We start from the raw sequence: 19,065 nt of genomic DNA, 5'->3' as shown, positions 1-19,065 counted from the left end.
CAGGCAAGTACTTCCGCACACAGGAATCACGCTGCAGGGCCACACGACAATGAGGGTGATGGGTCTCTCTAAGCCTCGCAGCATCCACGCTGTGGGCCCTCGTGCCTCCATATTCCATCTCTCATGTGAGGGGTCCTCTATTTCGGGAGGGACCTCGTCTAGCCATTTTTACTCATTTCTGTTTCATTTTAGTGGTCTTACAGCCATCTTTTAAAAAGTTACTTAGAAAATCGTGCAGAACAGAAACAGTGCTGTAGGAATTAGACTATGGCAACCACCCAGGCCTTTAAATGAGCATAAGCTTTTTACTTTTCCAGTGACTTAAAAATGCCAGGAGGGGTGTCCTGACTGGCCTTGGAGAGCAGGGAAGACTACAAATCTCCCTGTTGAGACTCTGTAAGTGAACCCTGACAAGAAGAAGCAGAGCCTCAGGAATCAACTTGGAGAAGCATGAAGGAAGAGGCTTGAAGATGTACTTGCAAAGGACCCCTCTGTGGTAGAAAGAACTTCACTTAATATGGCTTTAGTTTATCCCAGTAGACAACTGTGGTGGCTTTATCACTTAAAAATTTTGTTTGTGAAAGTGTCACATCAGATGGAAGAAATCATTGGGCTATATTCTCCTCTCTCCTCCCAACCCACTCAATATAAAACTCCATGACTCTAGGCAACGCTGAACTATCCATCTGCCTTAAGAGTGCCTGCATCTCCTTTAGGTTCACACTGAACAATGAATTTCCACAAGTTCAATATCCATCCCAATATCCCCAAATGACATGAGTATATACGTATGACACCTAAATCAATCAAACGTGTACTCTTGATTTCTCTTAGTATTTTAAGCAGTTATAAAGCCCAAATGTCAAATAGTTTTCAAGTGAGTGACTTTTATTTTTCTCTGACATTTCACAGTCAATTTCTACAAAACTTCATACTTCCTCAAAAGAATTCACATTTGGTAAATAAATCTCTACCCTAAAGAATTCATAGCTGGAAAAACAATATATGCACGAGTTACTTTTCTGCTGAAGGAATCATAGTAAAGTCAGACAATACCATAATCAATAAAAAGCAATGAGAGTGTAATAAATTACAAATGTCACTAAACTCCATTCCCATAACCAATTCAATCACCAGCTTTTTCTAGATGTGTTTCAATATTGCCAAAGCAATCTCAAAACTTCTCTTAAGGGTTGGTGAGAGCTAAGAATGGCTTTTAGAAAACAGCAGCTTTGCCACAGAACTTTACACCAGATCAAATCACACATCACTAAGACCATTACTACTTACATCCTTGTGAAACCAACAGAGATCCTTTTCCAGTCAACTCCAAGGTTCCTCCATTTGCCGATCTGGCTTCTGGCCCCACGTGTCTGCTAGCCTCAGTGGATCTCTCCTTCCACGACCAGCTTCTCTACTTGATTTCATCTGCTTACTGCTCCACTAGGTAAAGAACACCCACGCTAACAGCCTAGAGAGACTTCCAGCACTGAGTTACATCAGAGAAGAGCCGGGGGGTGGTGCTGCTTCTCCCTGCCACTCAGCAGTGAGCATCAATGATGGCTTTCATCGTCTTTTACCTGACAGGAGGGGATGCAAACCTTAATCTAGGAAGAAGAGTCCAAGACGTGTACAGTTCCACAGAAGGGTTTTCTGATGGAATAAATTTGGTTCTCAGCAAGTGTGTTCAGATTTTTGACTCAGTAAGACTCATGATTGGTGCCCAGGCTGTGCTGAATGCACCTGTTTCTACAGCTTTGCTGCCAAACATATTCTGCCAAAAAGGAAGCTTCCTAGCATGGTGTGTAGAGCAGAGCTCCTGAGGCATCACACAGATTTCAGGGGAAGCAAAGGGAGTGGGCCAAGGGAAAAATATTAAAAGGAGCTGAGTCTGTTTAAAGACACATTTGCTCTGATTTTTGAGACTCTTTTAGAAAGCAAACGGCAGGTAATAATTTTGCACTGATTAGGAGTCTAGAGATTTTACGGAGTTGCTTATTTCTAAACGTGATCATATCTAAATTTTATGTGCTTGAGAACAAAATGCAGGCAATCTGAAGCCTTGTAATTTTAAAACTATCTTAACAGTTACAACTACCTAGCAAACATGAGTATTAGCTTCTGGCCTTAGAACATTTTCCTTGCAGAAAAGATGAAATTGGTCATACAGAATTTCTTGCTAACGTAATTTGTAAAGAGATTTTCAAAAGGATGAACTTTTTGAACAGGAGGATAAGAAGTTAGCAACTGTACTACTTAGAAATCCAGTTTACAATGAGGCTGAAAGAGTATGTATCATCCGCAAGTGCTCAAAACACTCTGCATTTCTAGATGGACTTCACATAACCTGCTACACCCTTTGGCTTTGCAGCCAAAATCCAACGCACGAGAGAAACACAGAAGACTCCGCTGCACATCACCGTGACATAGGACAAACAAAAACTCTAGATGTGGAAAGAAAACAGATAACAAGAACGTTTTCCAATTTTTTGTGGACTTCTATGTCATAACCTTACGATGATTCTAAAGTTTATCAAGCTTAATGAACATTTCTTTCCTCTTTTATAAAAGCGAAGGGGGGGAAATGGTGGTAGCAGAGGCCTGGGCTTGTATTACACAATTGGGAACCATGAAGCTGTCTTCAGGACTTTCACATAAAAGACAGGCTGCATTGTTTCAAAAGGAGAGAGAGAGGGGGAAAAAGCATAAATTACAAGAATCTTCCAGCTCCCAACCAAGAGATGCTAGCCATTTCTTTCTTCAGACTCTGAGTCAAAAAAGCAGTTCATCAACTGTAGCTCCAGATGGTCCTAAATCCAGTCCATACGTTACAAATCTGAAATATTTCACCTACCGGTTTAAAAGAAATCTGGCTTGTGATTAAAGTATAAGAGTTAATGGTACTACCCTTTCCCCTTGACTTTCAAGTTTAAAAAAATAAAGCTTTAAGTAATTAAGTGCTTGCATCCGAAGACCAACCTGTGCCCAGAGCATTTCAGGTTTCTCCCAAATGGCACAAAGCCCTGTGGAATGCAAACACCCTCCTCTTCTATTTTCCTCTGTGACCAAGACCTTCAAGGGAAGATCCATAAAGGACTCCTTATGTCACCTACTCCCTGGCTTGACAGGTGTCACTCTGTATGCTCGTCTGTGTCACGGCATCCTTGATCACAGTTAGTGAGTGGGATGGGGGGAGGTAACAGCTAGGAGGGCCCCACACAATCATCTCTCCTGCTATGTCCCGTGATCCATCAGTGTCTGCAAGCTAAGGAAGAGGGGCTCACGACACCCAAATCTGAGGTCCTCAGTGGAACAGACACAAAGGTAAACTGTGCATAGACCACAGGTTAAGACAGCAGCCAGCTACTGGCATGTGGCTTCGTAAGTGAACTGCTGAACAGTTTAAGTTTAAAAGGAAAGCTCTTACATAAGCTTTGGGAAACAGGAGTAGATAACAGTAATAGAGTTTAAAAGAACCACTCAAGTAACAGGAAAGTATGCCTTCTATGTTATATGTCTGGCTGATCAGAGAACGCTTCTAGGTCACTGCCAGTACGACCTGACCCTGACGTTAAAGACGCCTGCAGCTTGGCCCACGCCTGAGGAGCCCTGCTCCTGGCGGCCTCTATAAACAGACGGGTCTGCTCCTTTAGCTGGTCTAGTTCCACCTGAGTTGCCTGGTTCTGACGAATCAACTCCTTGGTTTTCAGAGTGATCTCCAGCAAACCGGATTTGTGTAGGACTACTAGCGTATTCTGAAAGCGCCTGTGTTTGCTCTGCCGCTGCTCTGAAAAGCTATCTGGGCTGCGGCAGAGGTGCTCTGTGGCCCACAGAGGGGAGCTGTAACTAGCTGACAGAGGGGACAGCGGGGAGCTGCTCTCCACCCCATGCAGGGTACTGTCTGACGCGCAGACAGGGCTGGCGGGGGAAGCAAAGGTCAGGCTGGGAGCTTTAGCCACATGGCTGCTGGACACTGGCTGAAGAGTCTGCGGACTTCCACCCGCCACCAGGGAGGGCACACCCTGCAGAGCTGAGTCCTCGGCAAGCTTGGTGCTGGGCGGCGCTGGAGTCGGGGCCCTGGATGGGCCAGCACCAGTCTTGGTCGGCTCACTAGAAGACAGGCCTGGCCCAAGTCTCTCAGTACAGATCTTCTTCTGCATTCCACCTTCTCCTCTTTCTTCTGGGCTAAGGGAAAGGCCCCTTTTGCCTGGGTGTGGGGCTATTTTGGTGTAAGAATTGAGAATGGGCAAGTAGTTCCTGGAGTCCGACTTTTTCTCACCAGCGTGACATGGGCTGACAGGAGATGGTACAGGTGGATGAAGGAATAAGAGTTGCGGCTGTGCTGAGATCACTTCAAAGGAGGGCTGGACGGTCCATGACTGGAGCTGGGATGAGCTGCTGCCCTGAAGACAAAGGAAAAGAACAGCACACTCGTTACCTGCTGCTGTCCGAGGGGCAGAGCAAATACTCAGATGTAAGTACGGAGCTTCCTTCACACATGGGTTAGCCCTTCCTAACACGACTGGAGATGTGGCTTAAAAATTTGTTAGGGTCTGACATCGTGTAATTTTTTTCTTAAGGGAAAAGTGGAGGACATTATTATTCAAGTGCTATCACTCAAGAAAAAGAAACTGTAGGTAGGTAAAGTAGTGACATAGTTAAGGTCACAAGTAAGGCAATAAAAGTATGGATAGGGGACTTCCCTGGAGGTTCAGTGGTTATGGCTCCACGCTTCCACTGCAGGAGGTGTGGGTTTGATCCCCCTTAGTCGGGCAACTTAAGATCCCGCGTGCCATGTAGTGTGGCCAAAAAAAATTTTTTTTAATAAAAATAATAATTTTTTTTAAAGTTAAAAAAAGTATGGATAGTACAATTTGCTGGCATAAGTTAAAATGTGCTAATCTCAATACTATAAATGTGACTTTATACCAAAGTCTACCTTCATTTAGTTACATCTAGAACCTCTTTTACCTGCAAATGACTTTTGATTAAAAAGTTACATATTATCAGGAGTCCACGGCCCCTGTTTTTAAGGCAATGAATCACAATCACAAAGCTCTGTAAGGCAGTAACAGCCACCATGTATGGGTGCTCACCACAGGCGAGCACTGTGTGTGATGTTTCACATGAGTTGTCTCATTTAATCTCCATACTGACCCCAGGAGGTAGTTATCATTTCCCTTCACAAACAGGAAACTGAGGCTTAGAGAAGTTGAAATAACTTGCTTTAACTGAGGAAGCTAGGATTCCACCCTCTGACTCTAAAACCCATCCTAACTATTCTGCTACATTGCTTTTGTTCTATTACTCTTCAATCACATATTTTAATTTTTAATTAAAGTACTGATTCAGATAGTAATCTAATAAAGAAGGGTGTGGCTACCTGTCTCATTTATTTATTTATTTAAAAGATGGACTCAGGCTCTTTATTATAAGGACTTCCCATGAACTTGTCTCTGATATTCAAAAGCCAGTCCAATTCTAACCTGGGCCCAAAGATATGGGCGTAGATAAGGCCAGGCAGAGAGACAGCCTGACAGAGGCTCTTATCCTTGGCGGAGTCATGTGATTTATCTGAGGAAAGCGATGGACTCTGCTCCCACAGGGGCACCCGATTTGCATACATTTCAGCCTTTTAGAGACCTGGTTAGGAACACTCAGCCAAGTTCACCTATAGTGTATCTCTTGTGCAAAAAGGCTGGGATGACCTGGAGAGTCCATTCTGGAGCCCTCTGGGTGTTCAAATAAACTCTGGGATGTACATAAGCAAGCAATGCGGGGCCTAGCAACCACACCCTACCGTCAGAGGAGATACAAGATCAGGGGTCTTTCAAATAAGAGATCTGCCAAGTCCAGCTCAGTCAAAAGCAAAACTTCAGGCTGTACCCCAGTCTCATGCCATTAGGGTTGACCTACAAGGCAAATGGATCCAGATAATACCTAATTCGTTGCTTTCCCAAGGTGATTTCACCGGATTTTTCTTCCTAACGCTGTTGTTATGCCCACTTAGATACTGAGCTTATTTGTTCTAATTGTTAGATTTTACAAGGTATCATTTTGTTGAAATCACCTGCGGGAATTCCAGACAAGATTTTAGACTTGGACAGGATCTCAGAATCATTTCACATAAAGCCTCATGTTAAAGATGAGGAAACTGAAGTCCACAGTGATTAAGTAATTGTGTGTAAGATTACACAGTCTGGTGACAGAACTGGAATCAGACCCTCAAAAGAAAAATACCTAAAGCCAAGCAGCAATAATTAAGACATTACGCAATAAGCAGAGATTTTAAAAAGTGTATAATTCTTTTTAAATTTGGAATGTGCTGGATTCGGGCACATGTGAAAAAACAAAACTCCTGAACTGCTCCATCAGGTCAGTCTGCTCCCAAGCTGCCTGATCAAGCCTAGCAGCCTTCCCAGTGGGTCTTCGTCCTGAGGAAGATGGCTCTACTGGACCCTTCTACTCACCCTGCAACTGCAGGCTGTTCTCAGCCCCCTGGAGCTGCCAGCCTTGCCCACCACAAGAAACACAGACGCCTAAGAGTGACCAGGGGGCTGGAGAGGAAGGCAGGGAGGGAAGAGCAGGAGACAGGAAGCCCTGAGAAGCACCGGTGGGGCCTGGACAATCTCATTTGGGCTCCATTTCACGTCTTTACTCTGTCGCCTCATTTCAGTGAGGAGAGCTGTGCTTCCAGCTGAGATGTGATTTACCAAGCAAATATCTGCAAATTATTTTTCCAAACTCACCAGGCTGGCTTGTTGAACGTCAGTTTGTGTTGCTCAGCAATAACTAGGTAATAGTTAAGACGTTAAGGTTTCCTGTCGGGCTACGGCCACATTCTTCTACCTAAGGTGGGAAGGTTGACAACACACATCCAGATTTGAAACTTCACTAGCTTTGAGCAGCCTCATCAACGGACCCATGTGAGGACTGATCTATTTTAGAGCAAAGTAGGGTAAAGTTACGTGTTCTTTAACTAAGTGCATATGATTGAGTTGTCTGTTTCAAACACTGGGGCTTAGCTTAGATTTTTATCTAAATCTTTTCTTTCATATCTAGACAATAACCACATAATTTGCATAGTTATGTAAGAAAGCCCAAAACAGGGTATTTTTCAATTCCTTAGCAATGCTGTGTGGAGCCTGCTGTTATAGCCGTACCTAAACCAAAGAGCTGCTTTCTCACTAATGACATAGCTTTGTCTGATTACTAAGAAAATGCTCAGAATGTAACATGAGAAACAGGGAAATTACCTCTACTTCTCAAACATTTCTAAAAAGTCCCCGTCAAATTAAAAAGAAATCCTCTTGTTTCTACCCTAAATTCTGTCATGTCTTAGAATGCACTATGGAAGTTAGGACATTTCTGCTTGGTTCCTTTAAACGTGAGTAAAGTATTTCAGAATTCTTTATACAAACTAGGGATACAGAAATAAAACAGTCTTACTGTCTGGAAAATGGGAACACATGTCATGACTCTGTATTCCTTTTTCAAACACTGTCAGTGGTTGAAAGAACACATCCTCTTCCCTGGACAGAAGCACATGTTGCTGTGGTTCCGGTGGTCTGCTTCTCACATCTCTCCTTGGCAGAGAGGGAGAGACTCTGTGCACAGCAAGCTCAGAAACCCTAGTGTGCAAAGAAGTTACAAGAGCTCAGTCCTCCTCACCTGTTTGACCAGCACGTTCTTCATGACAACCATAGGGGACAGTGTAGGGAAGGTGCTACTTGCAGGCTTGGAGCTCGGCTTTGGCCTGTCTTCTCGGCTCCAGCCTAAGGCGCTCAGCATGTCCTCGGACTCCATCTGCTCCGCTGAGCTCAGGCATTCTGAGCTCCCATCTGGTGGGCAGAAAAATAGTCAGTTCACTCAGGAACTTAACCAGTCCTCCCGGAGAGCCATGGACCCCTTGAAACTGAATGGACCATTTGTGATATGTGCTTTTTTTTTTTAAAGAAATTATGATACATGCATTGTATTATTATTTTTTTACAGTATTTATTTGTTGCTGCGTTGGGTCTTCGTTGCTGTGGGCAGGCTTTCTCTAGTTGTGGCGAGTGGGGGCTACTCTTCATTGTGGTGCATGGGCTTCTCATTGCGGTGGCTTCTTTTATTGTGGAGCATGGGCTTCTAGGCACGCAGGCTTCAGTAGTTGAGGCACACAGGCTCAACAGTTGTGGCTCGCAGGCTCTAGAGTGCAGGCTCAGTAGTTGTGGCACACAGGCTTAGTTGCTCCGAAGCACGTGGGATATTCCTGGACCAGGGCTCGAACCCATGTCCCCTGCATTGGCAGGCAGGTTCTTAACCACTGAGCAACCAGGGAAGTCCTGATATGCGTTTTTTTGAATTTTTCTTAGGAGCAGGTCTTAACCTTCATTGGATTCTCAATGGGATCCATCATGATCCCCCCCACTCCAAAAGATTAAGAATCACTGCCTAGGACAGAAGACTTCCTTTCTAACTCTCTTACAGACAAGAGCCTGCATTCATTAGGGTTTATGAGAAAGTAACCATCACCAGTCTACAGAAGTGGGTGAAGGCTTCAAAGTTAGCTCATTACTTTTAAGAATCTGTTGTTGAAAGGGAACAGAAGTGTGCATGTGACCTGGGGCAAGATTAAGACCTTTAGAAGCTCTGGGCACTATATGACGTAATAATAATAACAAAAACAAAACCAACCTATAAAACCTTAAGACTTACCTCCATGGTGAAATCAAAATAGCTTCACCCTAAGTTTTCTAATTGTAAAATTCTGGATAAGTTCATCAAGCTGAGGTTTACAATGTGTCTTTGTTTTCCCCCTTCTCTCAGTTAAGCGCCTCCTTTGTTAGTGTCCTAATTGCATGCTGAGTGTGCCCACTGGGGATCCTGCACAACGGGTGATGGAAGGATACTCTCCACGGCAAAGAAAAGAAGGTTGCTCTACATGAAATCCTTACAGAAAGGACTTAATTAGCTCCCTGCTGGAGTAAACCAAGAGACTGCTGTAACCCTGCCAGCGAGGAGGCTGGGAATACCCTAAATGCTCATCAAGAATCTCAGAGTCGTCTGGATGAGGCAAGACTGGAATGTGACTATAATTTAGAAGAGTGTGACTGTCAACACTTGCATTGAACCAGATTCTCCAGAGATGCTTTTCAGAAATTACGGGTGTTGAGGTCTTCCCCTCTGTCTACTGAATTGATTTATCTGGTGTCCAGGCACGTGTATTTTCACAAAACACCACAAATAATCCAAACGTGCACCTCTAGTTAAGAACCATTAGGCCAAGGACTTCCTAGGCGGCGCAGTGGTTAAGAATCCGCCTGCCAATGCATGGGACACGGGTTCAATCCCTGCCCCAGGAAGATACCACATGCCCCAGAGCAACTAAGCCCGTGCGCCACAACTATTGAGCCCATGTGCCACAACTGCTGAAGCCCACATGCCTAGAGCCCATGCTCTGCAACAAGAGAAGCCACCACAATGAGAAGTCTGCGCACCACAACAAAGAGTAGTCCCTGCTCGCCACAACTAGAGAAAGACTGTATGCAGCAACTAAGACCCAACACAGCCAATAAAAAATAAATAAATTTATTAAAAAAAAAAAAAGAATCATTAGGCCAGAAACAAAGGACTTCAGAAGAAAAGTGCGTACCTAGTACATGTATCTTCTAAATACTATTCTGCACAAAAAGGAAACCAGGGCTCCTTGGAGAAATACCTGATGTCTTTGGCAGGGAAGGTGCAAGATAAGCCTGGACATCTTACTGTCCCAGAAAGCAAGGAAGTGCTTCAAACACAAATGGGGACAAAGTCACAGGTGCCATCTAGAAGGGAATCCCATTGACCAAATGTGGGACAATTTGAGTATCAAAAAGAATAACGATAATGGATTGACAAACCAAATCACAAAAGAATTCCATGAATCCACAGTGATGCTCAAAAAAGGAGGCAGAGGAGAGAAGCGCTTCTTTACAGAAGACTGTCAGCTAATAAAATGTACAAGGAATGATAAAATTAGATCACCATTTTTAAACCACAAATGTTGTAACTGGTCAGGCAAGGATCACCGAGGGATGCTAAAACCACTGGTCAAGACTTCGTTGGGGAACAGGAGAGTCACACAATCTCAAAGTATCATCCCATAAGTTGCTTATTAATTACAAAGAGAAAAGGGCACTTTTACAATAAAGAAATCTGGTATACACCTACTCCCTTAATCAGAGTATCACCAAGAATAAGACAAACTTAGGAGTCACCTTATGTGTTGCAATGAGAAGGATATATCAAAAATGTAGTTTTCTATTAAAAAAATGTTTATTCTGATTCTAATAATGGGGAAGCTACCAGAGAAATTCAGCATGAAACAGTCTACAAAACAACAGGCCTAACTCATTTAAAGATGACGATGTCACAAAAAAAAGAAAGGAAAGAAAAGGGAAGATGAGGGAGCTGTTCTAGATTAAACAAGATTTAAAAGACAGGGACAATTAAATGAAATGCACAGGGATTTCCCTGGTGGTGCAGTGGTTAAGAATCTGCCTGCCAATGCAGGGGACATGGGTTCAATCCCTGGTCCGGGAAGATTCCACGTGCCGTGGAGCAACTAAGCCGGTGTGCCACAACTACTGAACCCATGACCTGCAACTACTGAAGCCCTCGAGCCTAGAGCCTGTGCCCCGCAATGAGAAGCCCACACACTGCAACGAAGAGCAGCCCCCACTCGCCGCAACTAGAGAAAGACGGCACACAGCAACAAAGACCCAATGCAGCCAAAAATAAATAAATAAATCTTAAAAAAAAAAATGAAATGCACAATCCTCAACTGGGTTCTGGACCCAAAACAAACAAATATACAAAAAGACTAACAATTATAAAGGACACTATTGGGACAATGGGAAGTATCTGAATATGGACTGTAGCTTATTAATAATTGCAAATTACATCACATCCCAAGATAACTGGAGAGATAACTCTGGCAGTGATGAAATGACTGGCACCTGGCCCAGATGTGGCTGGAGGCATTCACTGGGGCCACTTTCTGGGGCACAGTTAGTTTGAGTATTTTTAATACTGCTTTATGTCTGAACAGCACAATACTTCTTAAGGCACTTCTGCATAGAGAATAGAAAACTTTCAGAGAAACTATCCAGACTGTGGGATATGCTACAAAGCAGCTGGCTTGACAGAGCTAAGTTATTGGAAGAAGTACCAAAACCGCCACACTACTGAGAACAACAGGAGGTGGGATTATGGTTAATGTCTGTTTTCCTCTTTGCATGTACCTAAATTTCCAAGCTTCAACAATGTGCATGTATTTCCTTCGTGATATGAAAAACACACAAAAAACAAACAAGATATTAAAAGAAAGAAAAAAAAAAAGACACCAGGCCTACAAAGTTTCCCAAACCTGTCTGATCACAAGAGTCACCAGAGACACTTGTAAAAATGTTAAAACCCGCATTCCAGGTCCTCCCCCAGACCCTTGATATCACAATCTCCGGGAGAGGGGTCTCATGATCAGTATTTTTAAAAAATGCCTTAGACAAGCCTTATGATGAAGCAAGCCTGGGAAACAATGCGAAAAGATTGAGAAGAAAAACCCACAGGGCTATAAGCTGGCCCTCCCTTCCCTGAACTGTCCTTACTCTAATCCCTAGGACGGTGCTCTGTTCCTCTCTGAGCAACAGTCTATTTATAATCTGGCTTCCCGTGCAGCACACCTACAGGGAGAAAATATACCAATCTAAGGATGAGACAGTTCTAGTTTTCCTAACAGCAGCATTTCTCATTATAAATTAATAAATCAGCATGGTGGATTGATAAGTCTCTGTAGGCTGGATAATACAAATCTTTCTCCAGGAGAGGGCTGCACTCTCAGGATGTTGACCCAGCCAGCATCCCCTGGGCCAAAATGTTGACACCAGAGCCGTATTTAAGCCACTACTCTCAGATCTGGAAATAAAAAAAACCCCAGCACAAAATTAAAAGATTTACTGAGTATGCAGCTAGTCCTTTCAGATAAGGTTAAACGACAAACCAGCAAGGAAAACTGTCCTGCGTTACTGTCCCTAACAGATACTCAAACTTGGAGTTGGGCCAGGAGGCTCACAGTCCAAACACAAAAGGCACAAATACTGGCAGGAATGGGTTGTTGGGGGACAATGTTTTTAAACACAGCAAATACTTTCTTAGCAAAAAAGTTATCTTAACAAATTATATACTACTACTTTTGTTTAAGTTGTTATATGTGGTGACAACATGCAGTTTTTCTCCTCTGCAATGTAGCTATTCCTAAGAAAAAGGAGGTGAGATGCAATTCTGGGTATTGAAATATGTTTTTCCAGTAACCACGTGCCACAGTTGGAAATGGAAGATTTAAAGCTGAGAGTCTGGGCTGAAAGAAGATGCCAGATCATTCCTTCGGAACTAACGCCACTGTGACTCTGGTGAGTACCCCACCACACGGCAACGGAAGTACCATTTTAAGAGATCAGGGAGCTATTTCTCCTGTGGGTGAAATCTTTCCATCCTTATCACACAAATGAGTTTTACCAAGGATGTTTTTCAAGCAAATCATGCATTACAATGTAGAGAAGATAAGATATTTTTAACCTGAGAATCCAGAGTCCTTATCTGACTCAGCAGCTGCTGTGCCAAGTTGACGAGATGCTTTTTTCAACTCTGGGCCTTTGCTTAATTTGGCTGAGAGCCTTTTAGAGCCCTCTCTGGGTGGGTTCTTCCTCTCCATGTTTCACCGGGCTGGAAGTGCAGTCACCAGTACTCTTTTCATCTGGACTGCCCTGTAAAAAACAACAATTACATGAGAAGTCATTGCCTGAAGAGCTGAGACAGGTGAGCCAAGGGCAAAGAACACCGGCCTCACCCACCTCCTCTGTGTGCACTTTCTCAGAGGTCTCATCTGACAAAGGCTACAAGTGTACTCAACAGCAGAATGGTTTCCACCCAAAGCGAGGTTCATGGTCCTCTTACTGCCCTTTAATTCCATTACAAATGCAAAGCACACAAACCACATGCAGTAGAAGCTTTGTAAACTGCTAACAAAGGCACATTTGATTAGGCTTTCTGGAATGCTCCCCGAAGGAGGAGAGGAGAGGGGATGCCCACCTCAGACCAGGCTTGCTTCCCAGGATACATCTGCAGGCCCTGGACTTTCTGTCACCTCCCAAAGTATAGTTCCTCAAGTTAACTTTCCACTTCTTTGGACGAGGTAGTGAACAGAGTAAAAACAACTCCCTATATATGCATGCTACATTTTGGCTTAAAAAGCACTTCTATGCACACATAAGACCATATATAATAGTGCTTTGATTCCACAAATGCTCATAACATTATTGCTGTTAAAATTCTCTCACTTGAGCCTCACAACGTCCTCCTCAGCTGCTATCCCATTTTACAGAGGAGGAGGCTGAGGCTCAGATAAGTTACATTTGGTCATTTAAAAATATTTATCAAGTGCCCGCTATGAACCAGACATCATGCTAGGAATGTGGGTATGGAGTGAATTGAATAGACCTGGTCGCCCCCTTCCTGAAGAGAAGCCTAGATTTGATCCAGTGACACACAGCTAGTCCAAAGCAGATCCAGAACTAGACTAACAGTGTAAAGTATGAGACCAATGAGCCCTTCAAGATACTTTAACAAGGCCCTCCGACTTGCCAAGGCATGGCAGCTGTAAGGGTGGCATGGTAAGAACACAAGGATATTGCAGGGATAAAGAGAACAGGGGACCAACGGGGAAAACAACAGTGCTGCAGAAATCAGTCTGTCGAGAAACCAAGCACCACAGTCGGAGGGTTGGAGAACTCAAGTTTATTAAGCCAGTGGCCCCAGACAACCTAATGCTCCAAAGTTCTGGGCCCTGAGCTCAGGGTGAGCTTTACTTTTACAGTGCACATGTTTACAAAGCATAGACGTTTCCAAACAGAAACTTACAAGAGCAGGTGCAGAACATTCCATTTTTTGGCAAAACATCTTAAAGTTACATTGGATTGTTAGGTCATCCTGTTTTCTCCCCCACAGCAAGTATATTTCACAAAAGCAAAACAAGCATGGAGTTATTTTTAGCTGAGTGTAAGCTTCTAACTTTCCTCTTCAACAGAACTGGTAAGTACTATAGTCTGAATGTTTGTGTCCCCCCAAAATTCATATATGAAATCCTAACCCTCAAAGATGATGGTATTAGGAAGTGGGGCTTAAGTCATGAGATTAGTGCCTTATAAGAGGCTCCAGAGAGGTTCCTAGCCCCTTGCATCACAGTCAGTGAGAAGTCTGTGACCCAAAAGACAGCCCTCCCTGGACCACGCTGGCACCCTGAGCCTGGACTTTCAGCCTCTAGAACTGGGAGAAATAAATTTCTGTGGTTTATAAGCTACCCAGTCTGTGGTATTTTGTTACAACAGCCCAAATTGACTACGATAGTAGGTTTAAGCAACACCTGGTGGTGTTTTTTTTTTAATAAATTTATTTATTTATTGAATTTATTGGCTGTGTTGAGTCTTCGTTGCTGCACACGGGCTTTCTCTAGTTGCTGTGAGCGGGGGCTATTCTTCACTGTGTTGTGCAGGCTCCTCATTGTAGTGGCTTCTCTTGTTGCGGAGCACAGGCTCTAAGTGCGTGAGTTTCAGTAGTTGTGGTGCATGGGCTCATTAGTTGTGGGACACAGGCTCTAGGGTACACGGGCTTCAGCAGTTGTGGCTCACGGGCTCTAGAGCACAGGCTCAATAGTTGTGGTGCATGGGCTTAGTTGCTCCGTGGCACGTGGAATCTTCCTAGAGCAGGACTCAAACCTGTGTCCCCTGCATTGGCAGGCGGATTCTTAACCACTGCGCCACCTAGGAAGTCCCTGGTGGCGTTTTTATTCACAATCCACTTTCAACTCCATCCATCTGAGTAGAGAAACATGGGCCCCCTGCCAAACAGCCCTGTATCTGGAGTACCCTGAATATGCTGAGGGTGAACACTTCTGCTAATACAGGATCTAGTGAAGAACATTACTCCAGAAGCACAGGAGGGATTCAAAATAAAATTAAAGAGACAAGGATGCTTACAGGTATCCTTGAGCAACCCTCCTGCTCATACTTTTGCATACAGAAGTGGACTAAAGGGAACGCATGCTGATCAGAATGAGACTGAATTTTAAACACAATTCCAAGTAAAAATTATTTTGTACCATACATAACGCATTTAAGGGGACTGGCTCCCCCATTCAATCCATGTCAAACCGAGCACTGTTTGAAAGATAAACAAATGGCACTGTCACATCTTGCACGGCACTATGCAAAAGCACGTCTCTCTACTACACGGCTATGAGGTCTGACAGCACAGACAATCCAGTTTAAAGAGCAGAAGAATATGCAAAACTATCTCTAATTAAATCAGGATCCTTTTGTATGAAACCCAACAAATGTACATAGTTTCATTTTCCTGAAATAATACTGTCTGAAAGTGAATAGAGGGCTTCTTCGAAAACGGAAGAGACGTCAGTGGTGGATGAGCAATCGGACTTAATTCGAGTCAGACCCTGCTATGGATTTAGATTAGGAAGGTTAGCTCATGTTAGTTGCAACTAATTAAGAACTTGGCAAAGTTTCACATTATCTTATGAAAGAGATTATTTTACAGGCATTTTAGATAAAGCACCCCAACTTCTTCTGCAATCCTTGTGACAAGACAATGAACAAGGTCTTGCTACTGTTATTAAAGTGTAGTCAACGGAGCTACAGAAAATACACAGGAATTTATCTGGCTCATCTGAGAATGTGCAGGACGATATTGGTTGTGGAATCAAAATGCTGAAATGTTGACGTTAAAAGGAGAACAGACGCTAAAATTTGAGATTCTGGGGAATTGGTGGCAGTTGGAAATAAAGAATGCATGATCTACTTTAGAATAGTAAACTAACTGCTCTGGATGTGGAAGTGCTGAAAACATGAAAGCCTCTGTCCTAAGTAAAGTTCTCTTTAAGCAGCAGATAGTCTTAGTGTCCCAGGGAAGTTCAAGTGGGAAAGAGAATGAAGGGCTACATGTCATCTTGACCTGTTCTCTCTGAGAGAGGCACTTGCCTCCTGGGAGCGGCGCTGAGAACGTCAATTAGCCAGTGAACAACAGACCCATTCATACACAGCACCAGATGAGGCCCCCGACAACGAGAGAGGCAGAGTGATGGCATTTACTACTGGTGCCCTCAAACCCAGGGCCACACCATTGGCCAAGTCCGAAAACCTCAAGAAGATTTTTTTGCCTCCTTGGTATTATTTTACAATAAAGTTAGATGCTCATAAGCTGATCAGGGGTTGAAAACTGGTTACCAAGCTCATACCCACTGTGCCATCTCTGCTTCCTGGCACAGACTGGAAACCACTACGACAGCCTTACAAACATCTCAGGTTCTCACGAACCTAACTTTGCATTAGAAGGACTCCAAGTTAAGCTTGGATTGACCCTAAATGGGCCTCTTATAAGTGAACATGTAACACACTGTTCAAAAGGTTCACAGACAGAAGAGTATACACTAAAACTCACACAGGGAAGTGATCAATAAATCTAGACGTTTATATATGAGGGTGAGTCAAGAATTATCTGCACTCTGGCTGCAGAATTTATGGAAGTTTTAATATAACTGGGGTGCGGATAATTTTTGACTCACCCTCGTAAACAGGTATAAGATAAAATTCTAACAAGTGCTCCAACAGCACTTGGTCCTTCTATTTACGCACTTCTGACATCAGTCTAATTATCTGTCTCTTCAACCTCAAGGGTTGTCTTTTCATCTTTGCAGCCTCAGCCCCCAACAATTAATGTGTGAGGTACTCACAGAATAATAAATTCCAACAAATCTTCTGTCCTGCTGAGTCTCGCTGACAGCCCTAGCAGCTTAGCTGTCACCAAAATACCTCAACAGCTTGAAGGTCAAGAGTCTGCATTTCCAAACACCACGGTCACCTCAAGATCTAACGTCCAGGTCTGGGCTCCTGCAGGAAACAGATATCTCATCCACTCATTCTAAGCTGAAACCTCAGTTTAAAATCCAGCAACCAAATTAGAGGTTGGTCTAATCCACAAACAATCTCTATGGAGACCCAAGGTGTACAAGGGAAGGGTCTGAAATGCTGGCAGATCGCTCCTTTTATAGATACTTGGCAACTTTCTTGAGAGCTCAAGTTCTCTTTAAAATGTGTCACGTGTTTAGCAGGCGTGCATGGACAGAGATGTGAGGTGAAAACCCAAGCAGAGGCTTAAATATAGTAAAGAGACAAGGCCATAAAAATTAAGACCTTACCACCCAGAAAAGCCATGAGTAATCCCAGTTGGAATTATAAACACATTACTAGGTTTTCTCTAGAAGTCATTTTCTCTTGGTCTACATATTGGAAGATACCATTCTGGGGGAATGTCGGTAGATTTTTTAACAGAGGAGGAAAAAAAAACCTCATTTACCTAAATCTCTAATATTCACCTTCCCCTTCACTTCCGTTTCCACGCTCCAGCTGGGCTGCAAATTCACGTCAAAGATCCTGAACCCCGATTCCACACAATGTCCTCTGTTGAGAACCTCGTATGGCTCACTCCATTCTCCTCTTTCAAAGAGAAGATTAGAGAACTTCCTCAAACCCCCTGCTTGCAGAAGCGCTCACAGTAACAGTGCCCACCCCCCACCCCCCACTCGCACCAGCCCACGGTGCATCTGTGCCAGACAGCAGGAGCGCCCTCCAGGCATCCACCAGCCTGCCAGCTCAGCAGGGCAGAACCGGGCAGACCCTAGGACTGTGCTGTGACTGGCACACCACCAGCCTCCCGGGGCAAACGCCCAGGCAATGTGTACTGCCAGGACTTGGGCAATAACAGGGAGCCTGGCTGCGGCCTGTGCCCTGGGCCTGGATCAGAGCTCCCCCGAACCCACCCACACTAACCACTAACTCCTTACTTGGCACTGCCCTCCTTCTCTCCCACCTTCCCACCCCCTGGCACCACGCCTGGCAAGCTGGTCACCAAGGGGAAAGAAGCCGCGAAGTGGGTGACGGCAAGTCTCTGAAAGACAGCACACCTGTGCCCGGGGCCCAGAACAGGGCACTACCCCTCACCCCCAAACGGGAGGCCCAGGACCCTCACAGGGTCACCAGCTCCCGCGCCCACTCACCTGCTCATTCCCTGCCCCTCTGCGCACAGCACGGCGGCCCTCCGGGCTCTCCCCCGCGCCGGGATGCCCTGCAGGCTGCTGCCCCCCGAGCTAGACCGGGGCCCGACCGCCCTGACAGTCTTGCCCCGACTGCTCCCCACACACAGCCCCCTCCTCACCCGCGATCCCCTCTCCCACGCAGTCCTGACCTCGCAGCAAGACCAACCACCACCAGCCCCTGCTCCCACCATTCGCCCCTGTCCCCCGTAAGTCCCGGCTCTCCCTCTTGCCTACCTTGCTTCCCTTCTCCTCTCCCCTACGCCCACTCCCTTTTCCCACGCTCCTCGCCCCAACCCCCTCCCTCCACCCCCAGCCCTCCCTTTCTCACCTAGGACCGGGGTCGCCGCTCCGCGACCGGACGACCCGCGGGTAGGGCGGCGCATGCGCGAGCCCGGCCCCGCGGCTCCATGACAACCCCGTCGTCGTCGGCTCTCAGGCTCTCTCCCCCGTCCTCCCTCCCGTTTCTCCTCCCCCAGCCTCCGCGACGGCTTTCGCCAGCCACGTGACACGGCTCGGATGACCCGGCACCACCGAGACCGCTCACTGTTCTCCTAGAAGGGCCCTTGAACGCTCCCGCTCTTCCCGTCTCCGCCGGAAGACGACGCCGGCACGCCTCTCAGGGAGGCGCGGGCGTCCCTACGAGGTCGGCGCGCTCTCCTCGGAAGGTGGGCGTCTCTGTGGTTTGGTGCTCCAGGCCCAGCCGCCATCTTGTACGGGGACCTTGAGCCTTGAGTAGCCTGGGGGCGCGGTCCGGAGGCGGGGTCTGGAGAAGCCGGGGTGGGCCGGCTTCGGGCAGACGCGGCGGGAGGCGTGATTCTGCAAGGGGCGTGGGTGGACGTCGGCGGGGGGAAGCCGCGCTCTCGGTTTGTACACCGGGACGCCGC

The 19,065-nt window shown here is 45.4% G+C and overlaps 1 protein-coding gene across 4 annotated transcripts; it reads right to left on the bottom strand.

The window, feature by feature from the left end:
* Positions 1-867: 867 nt before the first annotated feature.
* Positions 868-18,675, bottom strand: CIPC (CLOCK interacting pacemaker). Of its 4 annotated transcripts, XM_057732416.1 has the most exons (6): positions 18,143-18,295; positions 17,443-17,582; positions 16,820-16,976; positions 12,598-12,785; positions 7,672-7,841; positions 868-4,403 (listed from the first exon to the last, which is right to left on the bottom strand). In XM_057732416.1, the coding sequence occupies exons 4-6, from the start codon at positions 12,731-12,733 to the stop codon at positions 3,510-3,512; spliced, it is 1,200 nt and encodes a 399-aa protein (XP_057588399.1). In that variant the 5' UTR covers positions 12,734-12,785; positions 16,820-16,976; positions 17,443-17,582; positions 18,143-18,295; the 3' UTR covers positions 868-3,509. The 4 variants fall into 4 exon arrangements, 3 of the variants coding, with proteins under 3 accessions (XP_057588399.1, XP_057588400.1, XP_057588398.1); XM_057732417.1 differs by lacking the exon at positions 16,820-16,976; XM_057732415.1 differs by lacking the exons at positions 16,820-16,976; positions 17,443-17,582; positions 18,143-18,295 and adding an exon at positions 18,510-18,675.
* Positions 18,676-19,065: the final 390 nt, after the last annotated feature.

The sequence above is a fragment of the Hippopotamus amphibius genome, chromosome 4 (assembly GCF_030028045.1).
Source record: "Hippopotamus amphibius kiboko isolate mHipAmp2 chromosome 4, mHipAmp2.hap2, whole genome shotgun sequence".
Taxonomy (NCBI): Eukaryota; Metazoa; Chordata; class Mammalia; order Artiodactyla; family Hippopotamidae; genus Hippopotamus; species Hippopotamus amphibius.
This window is presented reverse-complemented; position numbering and strand designations above follow the sequence as displayed.